Source organism: Camelus dromedarius, chromosome 3 (genome assembly GCF_036321535.1).
Source record: "Camelus dromedarius isolate mCamDro1 chromosome 3, mCamDro1.pat, whole genome shotgun sequence".
NCBI lineage: Eukaryota > Metazoa > Chordata > Mammalia > Artiodactyla > Camelidae > Camelus > Camelus dromedarius.
In genome coordinates, this window is record NC_087438.1 from 74,694,702 (window position 1) to 74,717,295 (window position 22,594).

The following is a 22,594-nucleotide window of genomic DNA, read 5'->3' on the forward strand; positions in this document are numbered from 1 at the left end:
AAAAAAAAAAAAAAAAGCAATACTGCTCTTTTGGGGTTTCAAGGTTGTATATAGAATCACAGCATGGGAGAAGATTGGAAATTTTTTTTGTATACATATTTTTATCGAAGTATAGAAAGTTTACAATGTGTCAATTTCTGGTGTACAGCATAATACTTCAGTTATACATGAACATACATATATTCGTTTTCATATTCTTTTACCATAAGTTACTACAAGATATTAAATACAGTTCCCTGTGCTATACAGCATAATCCTGTTTGTTTATTTTATATATATTAGTATCTGCAAATCTCAAACTCCCAATTTATCCCTTCCTACCTGCTTCCCCCCTGGTAACCATAAGTTTGTTTTCTCTGTCTGTGAGTCTGTTTCTGTTTTGTAAATAAGTTTGTTTGTCTTTTTTTCCCTTAGATTCCACATATAAGTGATATCATATGGTATTTTTCTTTCTCTTTCTGGTGTACATGTTATTTCAGTCTGAAAATTACATGGACGAGACACATTTCAGTATGTTCATTTTGTAGCTAGCTCTGTTAGTGGTCAGTGGAGGCAGCTGTACATGATGAAAGTCCCTTTCTTCCAGCCTAGTTGGAAGTTTCTTCCAACACGTAGGCCATATGAAAGTGTGTTATGTCTAACAATAATGATGGACGTTTAATCATTAATGAAATTGTTTATTTGCAAATATATTGTTTATTCATAACTCAGTTCCAGTAGGTAAATACTCACTTCTTTGTCAATGACTTAATCAGTGATGCTTACATTAGAAAGTGTGAGCGGAGTTTAGGTTCATAATGAAATGTGAAAAATAGTATAAAATCCAACTATTTAGGGAAAACTATCACTCATACATTCCTGAGTGATCAGTACTAGAATTTAAGGCTCAGCATTTTGAGTAGAGAAGTAAATGATTATTCACTGCTTTTTTGATTCAAATGTAAACTTGATGAATTGACAGATTTCCCATTTTTTAGCCCTGATGTGTATTGAGAAAGTAAATCTCTCTCGAAATAATCTACCTCCCAGAATTCTTAATATTTTAAAATATTATTTCCAAATGCAAGCATTAAATTGCTATTAGAAAGCAGTTTCTATTGACTGCTAATACTTACTTAGTAAATTCTGAAGAATTTCAAGCTAAAAGCAGTAGCTGATGTGTTTATTTCCTCTGTGCGGTGGTCATCATTCTTAAGGGAATATTCCTTCTTATTCATTACCTTAGGTCAATAACCCAGTAGCAGAGATTGGGCCAAAAATTATTACAAGGAAATTAAGTAAATTTCCATGAAAATACAAGTAAATAATAAGTTATAAAACTAAACCACTTACTTGAAATAGTGTGTTGAGTAGGGCAGATTTTTCAGTACTAAGAAAAACACAATTTCGGTTAAAGTGAAATATTTCAATTATTTTTATGTTTAGTTTAATATGTGATATGGTATTCCACATATTAGGATTTTTAGCCCTTAGGTCCTTAGTGAGGCTATTTCAAAGAATAATTATTTTCAATGACAAGGCAGTGGTATGATGTCAGTTTTAATAAATTTAATCATTTTAAAGAAAACACTTCAACCTTAGAGACACTGTATAGCTTAATTTTAGCTAATGTTTTTGAGTAAAATTTATCATTTCATATTTTCATTACTCTTCTGAATAAATACATATAGTATATTGCTTGAAAGTTCATGGGTAAAAAAAAAAGAGAATTAGCCATGGTTCCTCTATTTATGGACTTTGGAATTTAATGGTAATATAAGGTTGAGACAAGAACATATTTTTTTGTTGAGTACTATATTCCTGTAGACTGTACTTGATATATAGTTGGTATTCAGGAAATATTTTATTCACCCCTGAAATATTTATTGAATGCCTGCTATGTGTCAGGCACTCTTCTAGGCACTTGTAATATGTCACTAAACAAAGCAGACAAATATCCTTCCCCTTATGGACCTCATATTTTATCCAGGAGAGAAAGACACATAAACAGCAAACTTAATACATAGGTAAATGTTATAGTGTTAAAGGGTGCTAAACCTTGTGAAAAACATGGGCATGTATAATCTGTTAGTGCTACTGCGTTGGAGTTCTAATTCATAGCAGGGAAATTTGGGTGCGCCTTATTAAAATTGTTACTTGGAGAGGAGGGATCTAGCTATGTGGACATATGAGGAAGAGGGTTCTGGGCAGAACCACTGCAAATTACATTAGAGGAGCAAGTGAGATAGTTGGCCTGTAACTGAGTAAGCAAGGAAGACTGATAGAACAGGAAGTCAGTGAGGAGGTGAGGGTATGGATCATGCACAGCCTTGTAGGTCACTATAATTACTTTGGCTCTAAGTATGTGTGAAAAGGTAAGCTGGTGGATGATTTTGAGTAGAGGAGCTGCATGATCTTACATTCCACAGAGTCCACTCTGGCTGTTGTATTGAGAATAGGCTGAGCTGGAAGGTTAGGGAACTACTGTACTTGTCTAACTTAGCGTGATGGTTGCTGGATCAGAGTGGTGGCAGTAGAGGTGGTGAGAAGTGGTGAGTTCTGGATTTGTTTTTCAAGTTGAACCAACTGAATTTCCTGATTCTCTGTGAGGCAAGAGACAAAGAGGACAGTGGGCATAGGTGCAGGAGGTTTGGGGGGACAAGGTTAGGAGTTTGGATGCACATATTGAGCTTTGTCTCTTAGACTTCCTAGTGGAACTGTTGGGAAGACAACTGGATGTTAAGTCTGGAGTTTAGAAAAGACGTCTGGATCAAAAGTACAAATTTAGTAGTTGTCATTTACAAATTTGGTAATTTTTTGTATGGTATTTAAAGCCATTAGACTAGATGAGTTCAACAGTGGAGTGAGTCTAGATAGAGAAAAGGAGACAGAAATTGAGCCATGGTCACTTAAAAATTAAGAGGCTAGAAAGAAGAGAAGCAAGATAATTGATGATGAGAAAGAGAAATCTCCTAGAAGGCAGTAAACCAGGAGATGTGATGCCTTGGAAGCCAAGAGAAGAAAGTCTGTCAAAGAGGAGACAGTGATCAATGGTGCCAAATGCTACTGAGAAACAGGTCAAATGAGATGATGACAGAGAACCATTGAACTTAACACTGAAGAGATCACTGGTGACTTGATTGAGTACTTTCTTTGGAATGCTTTACGTGAAAGCCAAGTTGGAGTATTTTTAACAGAGGATGGGAGCAGAGGGATTAGAGATAGCAAGGATGTAGCTCTTTGAAGTTTTGTTGTGAAAGGAAGCAGAGACATGTGTTGTTAGTTTCAACAGAATTGGTTTGTGTGTTGTTTAATCTAGAGAAGTAGCATGCTAGTTTGCACTTAGGAATAATGAAATGAAAAATTAATGATTTTGGAAGGAGATGAGAATTGCCAGAGTAATATCATTGAGTGGGTAAGAGGGGATGGAATTTGGTTTACAGTGAAGGATTGACTTTAATGGAAACACAGTAGTTCATTTTTATAATAGCAAGGAAGATTGGTGAGAGGATAAATGTGGGCCTGAGAGTCTGGAAGTTCTCCTTAGATGCTTCAGTTTTCTCAGTAAATTAGGAAACAAAATTATTAGCTAAGAATGAGGGTATGGGGAGGTAAAGTGATTTTGAGAACATAGTGTAAGGGGGAAATAGTTACTTAGAAGAATGAGAGTGTGAATGATCTGGAGAATTGTAATATGACTATTGAGCAGCATTAAGGACCTCCTAGAGGTTTGAGTTGATAAATTTAAAATGAAACTAGTCAATATGGTTGTGAATTTTTCTCCAGCCACATTTAGCTGCACAGGTACAGAGTGGGCTGTATTGCATTTAATCCATGTTGTGGGTTTGATGAAGGAGTTCTACAAATTAAGAGGAACAAAGAAGCTGAGGGTGTATGGTAAGCAGTTGTTACAATTATTGGCCATGGAATTTAAGCTAAATAAGGAAGCAAGAGAGTATATTAAGGGTGTGGTGGACAATAAAAAGTAATAAATCTAAAAATTTGGAAGTTCCTATAAGGTCAAATGATTTTAAGACTGGATATTAGAGGAAGTAAGCCAGAAAAATAGATGCCAGCCAGAAGATGGGGTGAATTAAATAGATATTAAAGAGGAGTTGTGTTATTGGTCAGGGCAAAGTTATAATCATAGAAGATACAAGATCACTGGAAGAGACATGGTTATGAAATAGAGATTTTTGGAGTATTTGGAGGATCTTTAAGTGTCTATTGAAATTGCAAAGTACTAAGATGGAGTAACACTGGATACAGTGATCCAGGAGTACAAGTTGTCAATAAATGAGGGAAAATATTTTGAAATTCAGTAGCTGCTAGCCACAGTAACGGGTAGTAGGTATATAATCAAATGATTAAGGTTGAAAGCTAGGGTTTCCTAGGAATGCAGGATGGAAAATATCTTGAAAGCAGTGATAAGGAGCTGATAGAATCCTTTGTTCCATCTGCAGGGTAGTGGGAGAATGATGGTGTGTGTGATGGGGGGGTGGATATGGGGGGGAGGGTCATCTCTTTAATTTTAGGAAATGAAGCTTACCTACTATTTAAGCGTTCTCAACTGAGAGCTAGGTTTCTGTTACAACAAGAAGGGGACGAGAATGACCAATGAATAGGTTAAAGATAAGATTTTGGTGGACCATGAATTCCAGAAGGTACAGTGGAAGTTGGGGATAGAAGGGAAATGGTTGGAGATAATGGGTGGAATGGAAGTCTGCAGAACCTAATGAGAATTAGAGAGGGGGAGGTAAGGACCTAAGACCAGGACCTCCTTAGGAGGACTGACTTAAACATGGACAAGACACACAATGAAGTTTAGCCACATGAACTTAAGACTGGTAGTGGAGATGAAGCTGTTCCCACTAAATGGTAGGGAGTGATGGGTGTCGTAGGCTTTTTCCTGATCTCTTTGGATGAAGAAGCAGTGGTCTGTGATAGTCTTTTTCTCAGTGTTTGGGGATTCCTCCCTTGACCATCCTTGATGGGGTTGAAGTCTTCTGAGTAATGATTGTTAAATGAGAGTTCAAAATTTTCAAATGCCTAGTATGTACCAAGACCAGTTATATAGGGCAGAAATCATTAGAAGGGTACAAAAGGGCAATGGGATGGTAAGTGTTCAAGAATGAGATACGTAATTTTGAGAAGATCAAGAAAATCTTCATGAAGGAGGGGCATAAGAAATGGACTTCAAGTTTAGTTGGCATGTTCTCTGAAGATGGGGGGAACTGTAGAGAAGGCATGACATACATTTTGGGATCAGTAAGTATTTGAAATTATGGCACATGTTATTAGTCAGAGGCTGTGATGTGGCGTTAGACAAAGGCTGAAAAAGTGATGTAATGGAAGGATAGATATTAAATAAGGCAGTAGTATAATCACAGTGTCTCTTGGGAAGATGAATCTGGGAGTGTTGTGGTGGATTGGAGAGATGAGGGGCTGATGATGAGATTAGCTTAGGTGAGAAAAATGAGGTCTTGAATCAGGTTAGTGAGTCTGAGGTGCTAGGAGGGAGACAAAAATATTCTGGAAGAAGGATCTGAATGCTTGTAGAGAGAGTAATGGTCCTTGTAAATGAAAAAGGTGATTTAGTCAAGAAATTTCCTCTAATGAATAAAATGTTAAGTTTTAGACAAGATGAATTGGAAGTGCTTCAGAATCATTCAGATGGAGGCCCAGCAGTAGTCATGTGTAATATCTTCTCTAAACACTATCAGTGTTGTAATAAATGATGTGATAATTGTGGGAGGGAAAAAAATCCTAGAATGACAGGGAAGGATGTAAAGCTGAAAATTTTTCTTCTAGTTTGTGATGAATGTGTACTGTGTTGAATTTATGTTTACTTTTCATGTAAGAGTGATTAATCCTTGTTTCTAATAAATAGTTAAGAGTTGAATATTAAAGAATATGAAAACAAATTTATGTATATGTATGACTAAAACACTATGCTGTACACCAGAAATGACACATTATATCTGACCCATTGTAACTGACTATACTTCAATAAAAAGAAGAGTTGAATATTAGATTTAAGAATAATACTATTCTTTACTGAAATATTCAAATATACTTAAAATATTAAGTAAAGTAAATGTTAAATTAAGCAAAATAGTAATTATTTAATGAAGTAATTTAATACATTTATTAAAATAAGGATTTTAGTAATTTTAAATTATTAGTAACAAAATTTATACATCTTGAACTATTGGTTAAGTTACATTGATCTTAGAACTCGAACTCACTAATTATCAGACTCCTATTTTAGTTACTTCTTACTCAACAAGGATAGCATTGAAGCTTTTTATAATATAGTGCTTTCATATTATGCTTATAGCTATGTAAAAAAATGTATGTATACATAGAAGAACTTGAAGGGAATACTCAAAATAGCTTTTGTATTAAACTTATAGATCTTCTCTGTATTATTTATTTCACAATTATAATAAAGGTGACTTCAAACTGGAAATAAGGCATTTTAAATTGAAATATGTTCTAGCCAGAGGATAAGGTTAGAAGTTTAGACGTTTGATAGAAATGAGTTCACGGGTGGCACTGGCATATGGGCAAGCACTTCCTCTTCTTGGTACCTTTCAGAGATTGACAACCTGCAGCAGTGGCTGTTGACTGTCCATCATCTGTTGCCTCTCCCCTAGTCTTCTCCAGCTGACCTCTGGCTGTGTGGATCAATACCACCAGTCACCTCACAGAATCTTTGTTTTGTCTTTAAACATTAATGGATATATATTTTTAATCTAATAAAATTTAGATCTTAGGGAGTAAAGGGAACTAGGTGGAATGAAATTTAAGTCCTTCTGACAGTGTTAGAGTTTCTCCTTTTATTTTCTTTCATTTTTTTCCCCCATTTTCCTTTTCAATTCTCCTCGAACATCAGATACCCCAAATGGCTGGTGTGTTGGGGGGTATGTTTAAAGGTGGAAGATTGGTAGGAACAGTATTCCCAATCTTCATTTCCACTTAAAACACTGAGCTGACAGAGTACTTTGATTAACTCAAAACTCATCATTATATACTTTCCTTGTATTTTGCAAAGATTTATGTGGATGTCTTACACCCCAAACAATAAATATATTTGTATTTTCAGGGAAATTTTGGTGAAGTATTTAAGGGCACATTAAAGGATAAAACTGCTGTTGCTGTTAAAACATGTAAAGAAGATCTTCCTCAGGAACTGAAAATAAAATTTTTACAAGAAGCCAAGTGAGTTCTCTAAAGTAATGTAAATATGTGTTTATAACAGAAGTGATTCATTAAAGTGTAAGTTTGAAGATACCTTAAATTATGATTAGGTGAAGTAGAAGTAAGCACTTTCAGAGCCCTCAAAAGTAAGCACTTATCATACAATGTGGAAACGTTTTTTTGTTTTTGAGTTAGATTATAGGTTAGTTAGGCAATCACAATCAAAAGAACCAGATTCTAAAAAATACTGAGTATTCTTCGGGTCTTAAAAGCAAAAAATATTGCAATTTTTTAATCACACATACGTATATATGCAATGCTGTGATTATCTTTATAATAAAAATATTACGGTATTCTACATATAAAAGACATAATTTACATATATATAGGTATATAATTATATCTATCCTACCCCTTAGATATTGCTTAAGTCTTTATTTCCAGCTGTTAGCTTTTTTTTTTTCCTGAGAACCTCAGATTTCTTCTTTAACTCAGTTCTGGCATTTGTTCCAAATTTTGCATATTGTTTCTTTTCTATCTGATATTCTAGGATGATAGTCTTCTCTTTCTTCTATTTTAGCTAAAATTTAATGTTCCAACTTGCCAGCCCTGTGTTGCAGATATTTAAAACTATCACATTAGTGGTAAAATCTGGTATATACATCAAAACACAAAACAAATGGAAAGGTGCTTTGGACAGAGTGGAAATGGACGTATGAATGAGATGGATGGAAGGGAGAGAAGGAGAATATGTAGATCCACAGATTGGTGGTATAAAGGGGAGGAGAGAAAGGTGTGGGTGCATGTGTGTGTGTTTTGTCTCCATGTTGGTGTTGTATATAAAACTGAAGTTTTTTGTAAAGCACTATTGGAGAACAGAGGGCATAGCAATGAAAGAACAAAGTTCCATGGCAGAGAGCACCTTGATGTCATTTCTCCATTATCTAAAAGTGAATATTTATAGCAATGGATTAAACTAGTCGGGTGCATTTATTAAATATTATCTATAGAATAAAATAATTTTTTCATGTATATTATTAGCAATTCAGAAAAAGTATTCTATGAGTAATTTAAAGGTATGCTATCACAATTGAAGTTCATATGCTCATTATTTTCATTATTCATAGGTATTTTAAGGTACAGGTTATATCTAACATTCTTTAAAAAATATTTAATCTTCTAGCTCTCTAATTTTTTATTTTATTGCAAAATAAAAAGTTTACTTTCTTGTAAAGTGAGACCATGAAATTTTATGTTAAAAATGAAAATTATATTCATGCAAACTCCCAAATATCCTTTAATAGATGATAGAGCTGTATATTTAGATGTTTAATATTATTTGGGTTCATCTTGGCTGTTTTGTGGAACTTGTTTATTAAGCACTTTTCAACCTAAGAAATGACATTTTGGATTAAAGTCAAATGTTCTAAAACTTCCTTTCTAGTTTCTCATAGAAACTGCAAGCTCAGTTATTGACAGACTATTTACCTCATCTCTAGAATTCCTCCCAGTCTATCTTTTCATTTATAAATCATTATATATTTTTCAATTGATAACATTTTTTAGAGCTGTCTCTGCTTTAGTTGTGCTTGTACAAAACATATATGAACTCTTATCTTTCTTCAAATGAAGTTATTTTTTCATTATCTTAGGAAAGAAAGTGCATTTTTGAAACATGAGTGAATTTATAACTGTATCAACAGGATAATATGGAGTAACATTTGGTAACAGAAATCATCAGAGTAGACAGGCCTCTGAGGGAGTCTAATCTATTTTTAACTCATACTTGGAGCCCTATGGATGAGTCTAAGCTACTTTTATAGCCCTCTGAAATTCTGCCTTTATCCAAACAAGGTCTTCTCTGCCTCAGCCTAAGTCTTACATTACTCATTGTTTAACCTTCTACCAGCTTTCTCAAAACTTTTGACTTTTTACTATTTTGAAAGTGATCATGATCACCAAGAAAGTATGGAGTATAAAATCTCAATATGAAGTGATTACCCTATAGCATTTACCAATATGAATTGTTCTTACTTTTATTTATTTTAAATGAAGTATGTACAGTGCTGCCCTGACAGTGTATGGATTTTAGTCCACTAATACTTTGCAGCTATGCTTTTGTGAGAGTGGTTAAAATCAAATATTATAAAGGGAATTCTGCATACTTTGAACTAAATAAGTTATTACTATTTAGCATGGTTGTTATTCAGAGTGGCTAATAATTCTTAAGTGAATATGTAATTGGATTAAGAATTGACTCATTTGTACCTTTATTTTGACAATATTTATCAAAAATTTATACATCCTATTTATCATAATTTGGGTTCATCCTAAAGTTTTAAAAATTGTGTGTTCTACTTGTGCACATTACTCATGTTCATAAATTAATGCTTATTATTTAAACGGTAACTATTCTTATACTTCTCTCATTCAGAATTCTCAAGCAGTATGATCATCCCAATATTGTCAAACTTATAGGAGTATGCACACAAAGACAGCCTATCTACATCATTATGGAACTGGTTCCAGGTAATACAATTTCAGAGATTTCCTCGATGACATTTTAATGTCATGTTTTACTGCTTTTATATGTTCAGTCTCTTTGATTTCCCCTTGTAAAGTTTGAGAATTTTGTTTAACATTTTCCTGATGACAAAGAGCTTGTACACGTACTCGATATTTTTATAGTCCATAATACTATGCTATTTTCTAGAAAATGTCAGCCAAACTTTTTAATAGAAGATATATTACTACAGTGTGGTTACACATGGAGTTCAGTTATATGTAATGTTGCTGTGAGAAAAGCTATTTAGAAAAATAGTCTACTTAGTTTGACTTTATAATAATGATAGTATTATCTTATATTTAGTTCACTGTATATCATTTTCCAAGTACATTACCACACATCCTTTTGTTTGGTTGTGCAAAATAATACCATAATGCTTTGGGTCACAATCTATGAACTTCTTTCATATGTGTACAAAAAAAATGTAATCTGTAGGAATTTGTCCTTGTATTTCTTTCTGGTGACTTTCAACACCTCCAGGTATTTTGGTTAGCCACTTTTGCCAACAAACAAGAATAGCATCAAACTGATATTGTATATCTTTAAGTTACTTTTATTGTATTTCTTTCTGTTGTAGAAAATATAATCAAAGGTAAAAATTTTATCTTGATAAGATTTACAAATACAATAATGTTTAATAACTGAAAAGGATTTACTTTGTTATCTTAGTACCTACTTATTCATTTTTAAAAAAGAAAAAGGAATATGAAAAATATTTCTTAACTTTAACATATAGCAAGTAAATCTGATATTGTAGATTGCCCCTTAGAAACTGTTCACAGAATTCTTTTATGACTTAAGGATAATTGGTCTCATTTTGTCCTGCTGGTTTGATTGCTCTTGGAACATTTCTTTATTATGATGTAACTGTAGGATTCCTAGCGCATAGTCATTTTCATCCTCAAGATAGCAATGTATATTTGCATGATTTACAGTATTTATGACTTATATCTTAAAGTAGGTTTAGTGACGTTATGGAAAAAATAGACTACAGTCTGAAATTTTAAAAACAATTGCATAGCCTGTAATTTTAAGTAAAATAGAATGTTTAAGTATTATAAATACATACAATTGTTCACATAAGTACAAATGAAGCCCCCAGTTAATAAGGGATGTCACTGAGAAACTTAGATTTGAGGGATAGAGTAGACTTGATGAGGAAACGTGATATTGTTGTTACTATGAATGATTAAAGGAACATGGATAACAAATTCCTGATGGCAGTTCCAAGTTGAAAAAAACAAAAGATAGTCTTGCAAGCAAGCCAGGGAAGTGTTTATCTGGACACTAAACTAGTAACCTTTATTGATTTTATTTTTTAGATAATTAAGAATAATGAACTTCATTAGAAAGTTCAAACTGTAATGAAAGTAGGAAATAAAAAATGAAAAATCTCCCACTCAACAATCTAATCCTATCCCAAAGCTAATTGCTGTTTAGTTTTTTGTGTTTTCTTTTCCCCAGGAAAGTATTTAATATAGATACTTTGATTTTATGCAAATCTTTTAATTATTAAAATCATAATACTATTTCTGATCTTTTTTCTCTTATTAGTGTAACATGGTTTCCTTGTTTCATATTCATCCATATAGTTCTATGTTTTCTTTATAATGGCTACAGAATATTCCATTATATGGTTTTATATAATTTAATCAATCTATTTATGGATACTTTGGTTGTTTCCATTTTTATTTTGGGGGCTTTTTCTATTTTAAATTGTGCTCAGTTAATGTCTGTGGATTTATATCATAAGAATCATTTTGAAGTATATGTATTGGGTAAATTTTCAGCAATGGGATGGTTGGAATTGAGTTTATGTGCATTTTGATTTATGGTTAATATATTGCTGCACAACAAATGATCACAACTTAGCAGCTTTAAACAATATCCATTTATTACCTCATTGTTATGTAGGTTAGAAGTCCAGGCAGGATTGACTGGGTTCTCAGCTCAGGGACTCACAAAGCCAACAATCAGGATATCAAACTGAGTTCTTATCTGGAGGTACTGGGGAAGCATCCACTACGAAGTTCCTTCATGTTGGTGGCAGAGTCTCATTTCTTGCAGCTGAAATAGAATAAGGTTTCCTTTCTTGCTGTCAGCCAGGGGCATCTCCCAGCTCCTTAAGGTTTCCTATATTCTTTCATCTTCAGACCCAGGGTGTCACATCATTCAAGTTCCTTGAATTTCTCTACTTCTTTTGTTGTTATTGTTGTTCTGTTTTGTTTCTCAAAAAAGCTGGGAGAGTACTCTGTGCTTTTTTGAAAGGGCTCATAATTGAATCAGGCTCACCTGGATAATCACCCTTTCTCTAGGGCAGCTGTGCCGTGTGACAGACATAATTACGGAACTGATATCTCATCATGTTCACATGTTCCAGGGGTCAGGGTGGACATTTTGGGGAGGCTGTCTTCAAATTCTGCCTCCCACAGTAGACTTTGCTAACTTTTCTTGAAGATTAGTTGCAGTGTGGAATCTGAAACCACACTGACTTTTCATACTGTTAATTCCATTGGTTGAACTTGTATGATGAATCCATGATTTTGTAGCATCATGCTTTGTCATTTCTTATTTGGAAAATGTCTACTGACCAGGTTATATCCTATCACTATCTTCTAAATAGTGACATAATTCATTATACAATATCAAAGGTTCATGTTCATTAATGTCACTGCTGATCTCCCTTGAAAAGTAGTTAAAAGTGGTGATGGTGGCCAGTATGTGTTTTCCAAAATGGTAACTTTTATTTGAAAGCTTGGATTTTGTCACTGGCAACAAAAACTGTTTTTTCCTTCAAGTGCCAGGCTTACTTCACTCAATTTTGATAGAATGTCTGTCAAATAACTAATTTTTGAGAACCGTAATTTGTCCATCTTTTTGAAAACTGATGTATACTTTGTATATGTACACTTTATTGTATTGACATATGTATACACATGTGAAACCACCACAATCAAAGTAATGAACACATCTATCATCCCCCAATTTTCCTTATGCCTCTTTTTAGTCCCTCCCTCCTACCCTTCTCTTCCCCTTGTTCCAGTCAACCCCTTATCTGCTTCCTGTCACTGTACATTAGTTTGCATTTCTTAGAAGTTGACATAAATGGAGTCATACAGTCTGTATTACCCCCCTCTTTTTTTTTTTTTGGTCTAGTTTGTTTCATTCAGTGTAATTTTGAGATTGATCCATGTTGTAATGTTTATCAGTAGTTCATTGTTTTTTATTGCTGAGTAGAATTATATCATGAATATATCACACTTGTTATCAGCTCTGAAGAGACTTTCAGATTGTTTCCTGTTTGGGGCTACTGCAAAGTGTAGAAAGTGTTTCACTGTGGTTTTAATTTGCATTTCCCAACTGACTAACGATGTCATGTGCTAATTTGCCATTCATAAATTCATCTGCCCATTTTAAAAATTGGGTTGTTTTCTTGTGAGTCTTGGTTCTTTATATATTCTGGATACAAGTCCTTTATCAGACATATAATTTTCAAATATTTGCTCTCAGTCTGACTTATCTTTTCATTCTCTTAACAGTATCTTTTGAAGAGCAGAAGTTTTTAATTTTGAAGTTTAAATTATTCTTTTATAGTTCAAATCCAAGGTCACAAAGATTTTCTCCTATGTTTACTTCTATAATATTTATAGTTTTAGAATTTATAGTTGAGTCTATGACATTTCAAGTTAATTTTTAAAGGTGAGTAATGGTTTGAAGTTCTTACTTTTAGCATATGAATATCCAGTTGTTCCAGCATCCTTTGTCTCCTGACTTTTTACCTTCATTTTTATATATTTATGTATAGTTCTATTTCTTTATTTTCTGTGGACCTTTTCTTAAATTTTTATTTTATTTATCTTTTTTTATATTTTTTAAATTGAGTTATAGTCATTCTACAATGTTGTATCAGATTCCAGTGTAGAGCTCAATTTTTGTTATACATGAACATACATATATTCATTGTCACATTTTTTTTTCACGGTAGGCTACCACAAGATCTTATATATATTTCCCTGTGCTATACAGTATAATCTTGTTTATCTATTCTGCATATGCCTGTCAGTATCTACAAATTTTGAAATCCCAGTCTATCCCTTCCTACCCTCCGCCCCCTTGGCAACCAGAAGTTTATATTCTACGTCTGAGTCTATTTCTGTTTTGTATTTATGTTCTTCTTTTTTTTTTTTTTTTTTCAGATTCCACATATGAGCGATCTCATATGGTATTTTTCTTTTTCTTTTTGGCTTACTTCACTCTGTGGATCTTTTTGTTTGTCTTAATGCCTAAATACTATATTATCTTCACCACTGTAGCTTTATAATAAGTCTTGTATCAGGTAATGTTAGTCCTGTAACTTTCTTTTTAAAATTATTTTGGTTGTTAGAGGTCCTTTGAACTTCTATGTCAATTTTATTATTAGTTTTTCAGTTTCTATAGAAAGGCTTGCAGGAATTTAGATTGGGATTACACTGAATCTGTAGATCAGTTTAGGGGTGAATAGACTTCTTAACAATATTGAGTCTTCTGGCCCGTCATCATGGTATATCTTCCAAGTAAGATAGGTCTTCTTTAATTTCTCTCAGCAAGGTTCTGTAGAGTTTAGTGTACAGGACTTTATATCTTTTGTTAAACTTACCTCTGAGTATTTGATTTTTTATGATGCTATTGTAAGTAACTTTTAAAAAGTATATCCACCTTGGAAGTTGTAGAAGATACGAAGAACACTGTTAGTCACCTTGACCTATTGGCATTTACAGGACATTTTATACAATATCACCAGAATGTGCATTTTTCTCAGGTACACAGAGAATATTTACTGAGATAGACCATATTATGGGCCATAAAAAAAAGTCTCAATACATTCATAAGAATTTTAAGTTCTGGGGTGGGGAGGGTATAGCTCAGTGGTAGATTGTGTGCTTGGCATGCAAGAGGTCCTAGGTTCAATCCCCACTACCTCCATTAAAAATAAATAAATGAATAAACCTAATTACCTCCCCCTCCAAAAAATAAACAAACAAAAAAAATTGTAAAAAAAAAAAAAGAATTTAAGTTCCATGAACACAATGCAAACAAAGTAGAATTCAAGAATAGAATGATCTCTGAAAATTTTCTAAATATTTGGAAACTGAAAAATGCATATCTGAATAACCAATGGGTCAGAGAGGAAATTAGAAAATCTTTTGAACTAAATGGAAAAAAAAATCATAGTATTTATGCAATGCCTATAAAGCAGTACTTAGGGAAATAATTACAGCAATAAATGCCTGTATTAGAAAAGAAGAAAAGACTCAAAATAATGACCTCTACTTCTACCTTAAACAGAAATGCAAATTAACCCAAAATATGTAGAGGGAAGGAAAAAATATAGATAGAAGAAATCAGTAGAATAGAAAAAACAAAATCAATGAAACTAAACACTAGTCCCTTGAGATTAATAAAATTGATAAACCTCTCCATAGGCTCTTCAGAAAAAAGAAGACACAAATTACCAATATCAAGAATGAGAGAGGTGATGACATTACAGAGTCTACAGATAATAAAAAGATATTAAGGAAATATTATGAATAGCTTTATGTAAGTAAATTCAGCAACTTAGATGAAATGGATAGATTTCCTGAAAGACACAAACTACCAAAGCTCATTCCACCTTCATAGTCCCATATCTTTTATAGAATTGGTCAACCATCCTTCAAAAACTCCAGGCTCAGATGACTTCACTAGTGAATTATACCAAACTTTTAAGAATAAAACACAATTCTACACAAATTTTCAGAAAATGGAGAAGGAGAGACTACTTCTCAACTCATTGAGACCATCATTACCTGATTCTAAAACTCAACAGGATAACTATAGACTATATATAATTTTATATATAATATATATTATACATATATATAAATTATATATAATAATTATATATATATATAAAATTCTGGGCACACTTTTAATCAAGCAAATACAGCAGTATATAAAAATACATCGTGATCAAGTGGGATTTATCCTAGGACTACAAGCTGATTTAACCTTCAAATGTCAATTTAACTCATATTCATACAATTTAAAACTATAGAATCATCTCAGTGGATGCAGGAAAATCTTTTGGAAAAATCTGACATCCATTCCTGATAAGAATTCTGTGAAAATGAGGAATAGAAGAAAAGTTCCTCATTATGAGTGTCTTCTAAGAAAGACCCACAGATAACATCATATTTAATGGCAAATGACTGAATGCTTTCCACATTTATATCAGAAATAAGACAAATATGCCTGCATTTACCACTTCAACATTGTACTGAATGTTCTAGCTTCTAGAACAATATAGCAAAAAAAAAAAAAAAAAGCAGGAAAAATAAATGAAAAAGCATTACTTAACATATTTAAGGTATTTTTTATCTTTGCCACAATACTTCTTTGCCAGTGTTTGAAATTGAAATAATAGCTATTACTCTAATATGAGACATTATAGCAGTCTGGTAAAACTACTACAACACTTAAAAATAAGTGTCTGCTTTTTTGTTTTAAATATTTTTAAAGTAATTTAAGATAACAAATTGCCTTCAGTGAATTTTCAGACACAGCTTTGAAATCTCTTAATAAACCAGTTATGTCTAATAGTCTAATGTCATGAGAATTGGGCCAAAATTGCCTGTTCAAAAACAAAGAGCTTGTAATTTTGACATTTTCAAGTTAAGCCTTGGTAACAAACTTTTCTTGTTTTCTACTACTTCCTTTCAATACGCTGTTTAACTTTTATGCACCTTTTCCTTTCTCTTTAGTAAACACATGTACATATAAGAATATAAAGATAAGTCAGCCAAATACCATAAAGTTCCTTATAAAAATATTTCCACTGTACAATGAAGATCCAATGAGTATATGGTTATGAAAAGCATAGGTGGGATTTATCCCAAGTATACAAGCCTGCTTCAGTATTTGAAAATCTATTAATGTAATTCATCACATCAACAGGCTAAAAGAAAAATCACATCATATCAACAGATACATAGAAAGCATTTGACCAAATATAATACTCATTCATGATAAAAAAAAAATTAAGTAAACTAGGAATAGGGGGAAGCTTCTCAATTTGATTTTTAAAAATCTATAAAATTCTACAGCTAAAATCATACTTAATGATGAAAGGCTTAAAGTTTCCTACTAGGATTAGGAGCCATGGCAAAGATACCCCTCTCACCATTCCTTTTTAATATCTTACTGAAAGTCCTAGCTAATGCAAGAAGACAATAAAAGAAAACAAAAGTTAAACTGATTGGAATGGAAGAAATAAAGCTGTTTTTGTAGAACACAGTTTGGCAGCTTTTTACAAAACTAAATGTACTTTTACGATGCAATCCATCAATCACAGTCTTTAGTATTTACCCAAAGTAGTTCAAAACTTAAATCCACACAAAAACCTGCACAAGGATATTTATAGTAGCTTAATTTATAATGCCAAAAGGTGGGAACAACCAAGATCCTCTGCCCTAGGTGCGTGGATAAAGAAACTCTGCTATTTCCAAACAGTGGTTTCAGCGCTCAAAAGAAGCTGTTAAATAAAAGAGGCCAATTTGAAAAGGCTGCAAACTGTATGATCCCACAAATATGGCATTCTGAAAAAGGGAAAGCTGTGGAGTCAGTTAAATAAGGGAAAGTACATTAGTTACCAAGGATTATGGAAGAGGGAGAGATGAATAGGCAGAGCGCAGAGGATTTGTATAGGATAGTTAAACTACCATGTGTGACATAGTAGTAGATACCTGTCATTTCACATTTGCCCAACACATAGAATGTACAACACCAAGAGTGAACTCTGATGAAAACTTCGGACTTTGAGTGATAATGATGTGTCAATATAGGTCCATCAGTTGTAACAAATATAACAAATTCTGGTAAGGGATTTGATATCGGGGTAGGGCTGTACTGTGAGGGGCAGGGATTATAAGGGAAATCTCTGTACCTTCCTCTCAGTTTTCCTTTGAATCAGAAACTGCTCTCAAAAAGTTGTTTTGTTTTTGGTATTATATTCTAACAGAACTATTCTACTTTTTTTTAAATTGAAGTACAGTCAGTTACAATGTGTCAATTTCTGGTGTACAGCACAATGTCCCAGTCATGCATATAGATACATATATTCATAAAAAAATCTTAATATTTTAAAAAAAATCAGATAGAGACTTCGTTGTCTTTGAGTCAGTTTTAAGATCTGTCTCCCTCCTCCATTCACTTAGCTCCTCCTTCCCTCCCATTCCAACATTCAGTGACATATGTGCATAGTCACTGAAAGCCTGTAGAGGATAGTGGTCGAGATCTTGAGCTCTAGTGTTCGTGAAGATGTGGAAAAACTGGAACCCTCTCATATTGCTAGTAGAATGTAAAATGATGCAGCCACTTTGCAAAAGAGTTTCACAATTTCTCAAAAAGTTAACACAAAATTTCTGCATAAACTGTTTTGATCCTAGGTTATCTACCCAAGAGAATTGAAACATATGTCCACCTGAAGACTATGCACATATTCATAGAATCATTATTTATAATAGCCAGAAAGTAGAAAGAACCCAAATATCCATCAACTGATTAAGGAATAAACAATATAGTATATCTGTACAATAGTAATATTACTATTAAGTAATGAAGAGTGATAAGCTAATAAAACATGACAGAGAATAGATGAACCTCAAAAACTTAGTGCTAATTGAAACAAGTCCGATGCAAAAGACTACATACTGTATGATTCCATTTCTATGAAATGCCCAGAAAAGATATCTATAGATAAAGAAGATCGATGGGTTTCTGGGACTTGGGCACTGGGTGTTTAGATGGGGATTGACTATACACAGGCATCAGGAATGTTTTTGGAGTAATGAAAGTGTTCTAAACTGGATCATAGTAACAGTTACATACCTCTGTAAATTTGTCAAAACTCATTGAACTGTACATTAAGATAGGTAAATTTTATGTATATAAACTGAACTTTAGTACAGCTCTTAAAAAAATAGAAGTCCCAAGAGCCAGGCATTTTTGGCCAGAAGCTTATATGTTACTCAGTCTGCTTAACGCTTCTGTGCTTCAGTTTCCTCACTTATAAGAATAATTGGGTGGTTATAAGAGCTAGTATACAGTGATTGTGTGTGTGTGCCAAACACACATACACACATTTTATATATATGTACATCTTAAAGTGTTTAACCATAATAACCCCTCTATGTGTTCTTATTATCATGTCATAATTTTTATTGTTATTTTATAATTGGCCAAGAGAAGAAAGTGACAAGTTAGAATGACTGCTACAGTCCAGCCAGAACTTTAACCCAGCCTCTGAATTTGCCCCTGCCCCTGATTCCAATCCTACCCCTAGATTTCTGTAGGCAAGAGTGACCTGACAACAAATTGGAGAGCATAAAATTTGTTTGTATTCTTCCCTTTCCATCACCATTTGTGACTGTTTTGTTTGTATGTTTTAGTATTTAGCCTTCATGGTTCTTTCTTTCCTTAATATGTAAAACTAAAGTGGCTGGATTAAATGACTACTAAATTTTAGTTCTAACCTGTAATTATTTAGTTAAGAAGATTTGTCGTAAATTTGAAACCTCTCATAAAAACACTCAGACTACTTCAGAACAGTACCTTGCTGTCCTTTCCTCCTTTTGCAAAAGATATGATGGGGAAATAACCAGCTAGTTTTAATTTTTATAAAAGTAGCATGATAATGTACAATATTTTACATTTACATAATATTTTATGGTTGTCAAAACACATTAATTAACATTGTGTCATTTGTTCTACCAGGCGGTATTGTTATCTCTATTTACAAATAAGCTAAATGAGGTTCAGAGAGCTTAGAGTGACTTGTCAACGTCAGTTAAATAGCAACTGGGAAAATAGTGCTCTTTCTATTTTCTGTTATGTCATTCAATTTATAAGTGGGTCAAAATATATAATCCTTTTATGAATTGAAAATATAAATGAAAATTCGAGCCAAATGTCTATGCAAGATACCCTCTAGGCAAATAAGTGAATCTCTGTTCTATAATTTCTCAACCTTGTGCACAGGTAAGTAAATAGCGTATTACAGTCAACAGGAAGGTTTTTGTTTGAGTTAGTGTTTTCTCTACTGGGAATCAAGCTGTGGAGGGGAGATTTAGAAAACTGGTAGGTTAAATGCGAGATTTAATAGCTGCTTAGTGTCTTATATGCAAGCCATTTCTAAAATGTATTGTGCAGAGATTTAATATGCTCTTGTTCCGTCAGATAACTGAGCCCTTTGGAATCATAAACCTGAAACATATTTTAATTAGAGTAATGTTTGAGGAGATTATAAGCATTTGAGAATTCAAGTTTAGAGTGAATACTCCAAGATGATCCTGTCTTCATTTGCATTATCTCTTGAATTACAAATACTTTATTTACTTGCTTGTGGGTTGCTGGATAAGTGAAACCAAACAACAGGCAATTCTAAATGGTGCTAGGAAATACTGAAAACAAAAACAAACTCTAATATGCTAAAAGATGACCCCATTTTATTTTGCAAACAAGTGGTTTATTAATTAGAAATTCAAATAAAGGAAATATTGAGAGGATTTTCTTTAAGTGACAGGCTATTCCTTAAAGGAATATTAGTGGTGCGGGCAGCTGTCATTTGTTTTCATATATGTGGTTAAATTAGGGCTGTGATAAGATAGCCTGATGAATAGGAAACCAAGCACCTTAACCTCCAAGCATACAATGTTAAGTGCAGATCCTGGATAGAGGAAATATTTTTAGCAAGCCTTAAAACATTAGTCTTCACTCTTTTACCAGAAATGTGTAACTTCCTTTCTCTTTTGAACCTGGATATTCTCTGAGTTCAGAACTTACTGAAACTAATTGAATGTTATATTATTTGGTACATTCCTCAGCTCAGACGCATGCATGATCTTTGGCAATCCTCAAACTTAACTTAATTTTAAAATGACTTACAGTTTTGGAATTCTTAGAATTATTGAAAAATTTTTACCAAGTTTTACACATCATCAAAATATATCTCACCTTTGTAAAAAGTTTGAAAAAAAAATTTAGCTTATGCAATTTGTATTGTCTATAGAGATTTTAGCTTAGAAATTTGGACATGATTATCTATATTGTTCTTGTAAATGTCTTTGAACTTTGAGTAGAAATCTTACCATTGTCAGAATTTTAATTTTTCATTTTAATTATTCATTTTCATTTGTAATTTCTAGGATAAGTTCACTAATTTTAGCCAGAAGGTTAAATACTTAAAAAAATAAATATTTTACCCTTCCAGTTCATAGTGAAATTTTACATTTTTACATGATTCTCAGAGTCAATTTCTGTTATGTGATATCACAGTTATCTAAGGTTATTATAGAGTCCTTGTAAGTAACAGCTTCTGTTTCTTTGATAACAAAGTCCCAATGTTTTGGCTCTGGATACTTGCCTAACATTTGTTTCTTTCAGTCATAAATGTAAAAAGGGTAAATTGTACCAACCAAAGGTTAAGGAACGTGGCTCCTGGCACTCACTAAAAGAGCTCTCAAAATCTGAACTAGCACCTTACCTTACACAGATTTAACCCATCACCCATCATACAGTTCATCACGAGTTTATAACAGTAGCACTTCAAACAGTAAATTTTTAGTTCAAGGAAAAGGACAATATAGTAATTCTCAAATTAATATTTTCTGCCTCAAATTATAAGATACGTTGACTCAGCAGCTTAATTTTTTAATGTTGTTAGTAAATTACTAAAGAACTTAATTTTGTGGAGCTTCTTACTTTGTTGTTTAGAGATGTTGATAGAATTCTCTTTTCATATAAATTTGGTGTGAGTCTAAATGAGTAATTACAAATTCATACATTGTAAATTTCAATTTGGGAGAATGGGTAACTTTCCTGTGTTAACTGATATTATAACATCTAAACTTAGATATTGGTCTTTGTTTTATAATTCAAGCATATTACATTAATGAAAAGTAAAATAAATTGGCTTGGTTGCCATTTTATATCACAGATAATACTTTTGGTATAATGTAAATTACTTCCAAAACAACATTTTAAAAAGACAGCATCTTTAAATTGATATTTCTTTCTCAGCCAAATGATAGTGGGTTGTCCTAATGTTTCATTTGCTGCCTAATATCCCAAAGCAAATGCAGATGGAATAGCTTAAACTGGCCATTTTTCCAGGCACTAAAGGCACTAATATCTCTTGAAATTAGTTGCTTTATTTAATTTATGCGTGACGTAAATTGATAAGCTGGTGGTATTCCACACATGTGGTATTGGCATTTTTCTAATTTTGGGGGGTAAACCACACCCTTCTAGCAGTGCATATTCTTTCCCAGAGGTTTAACTAAACACTAAAAACATTAACTCAAAGCTGTAAGAAATGAAATCTAAAATATAACAACTGTTACTGTTATTACCTCTTTGACTTGAGTGGTTGTAAAGAAGTGCTTAGGGACTTTCGTTTCTATCAATGAGCAAAGGTTTGTATATTATAACAGAGACTAAGTTTTCATGGAACATTTGAGCTGTAGATACATTGTGTATATCTGAGCAATGTTACTCATGTTTTTTATGTTCTGGGCACCTGAAGGCACTTGGACCTGTAAATACCTCCTGCAAGGAAACAGATTGTCTGGTGAGCAGGACAAAGCATGTTCTGAACCATAGTCTCTTAGATCCTGTTTTATGTCTTTATGGTAATTGAAGTCCTTAACGATTTAAAGGAAAGTAGAAGAGTTATGAACACATACATATCTTTCTACATGGGAAAAATACTGATTAGCTTTACTATTGTTTTGTTACCATTTTTTAGTTTTTGTTCCTATACATGGGAAAGTC

The 22,594-nt window shown here is 32.9% G+C and overlaps 1 protein-coding gene across 8 annotated transcripts in view; it reads left to right on the top strand.

Moving 5' to 3' along the window:
* Nucleotides 1-22,594, top strand: part of FER (FER tyrosine kinase) — a 362,557-nt gene that overhangs the window by 228,643 nt on the left and 111,320 nt on the right. For all 8 annotated transcript variants that reach the window (XM_031448777.2, XM_031448782.2, XM_064482956.1 and 5 more), the window contains 2 exons: nucleotides 7,088-7,203; nucleotides 9,617-9,711. In XM_031448777.2, the coding sequence (XP_031304637.1) occupies nucleotides 7,088-7,203; nucleotides 9,617-9,711 (211 nt within the window). The remainder of the gene's footprint in view (nucleotides 1-7,087; nucleotides 7,204-9,616; nucleotides 9,712-22,594) is intronic.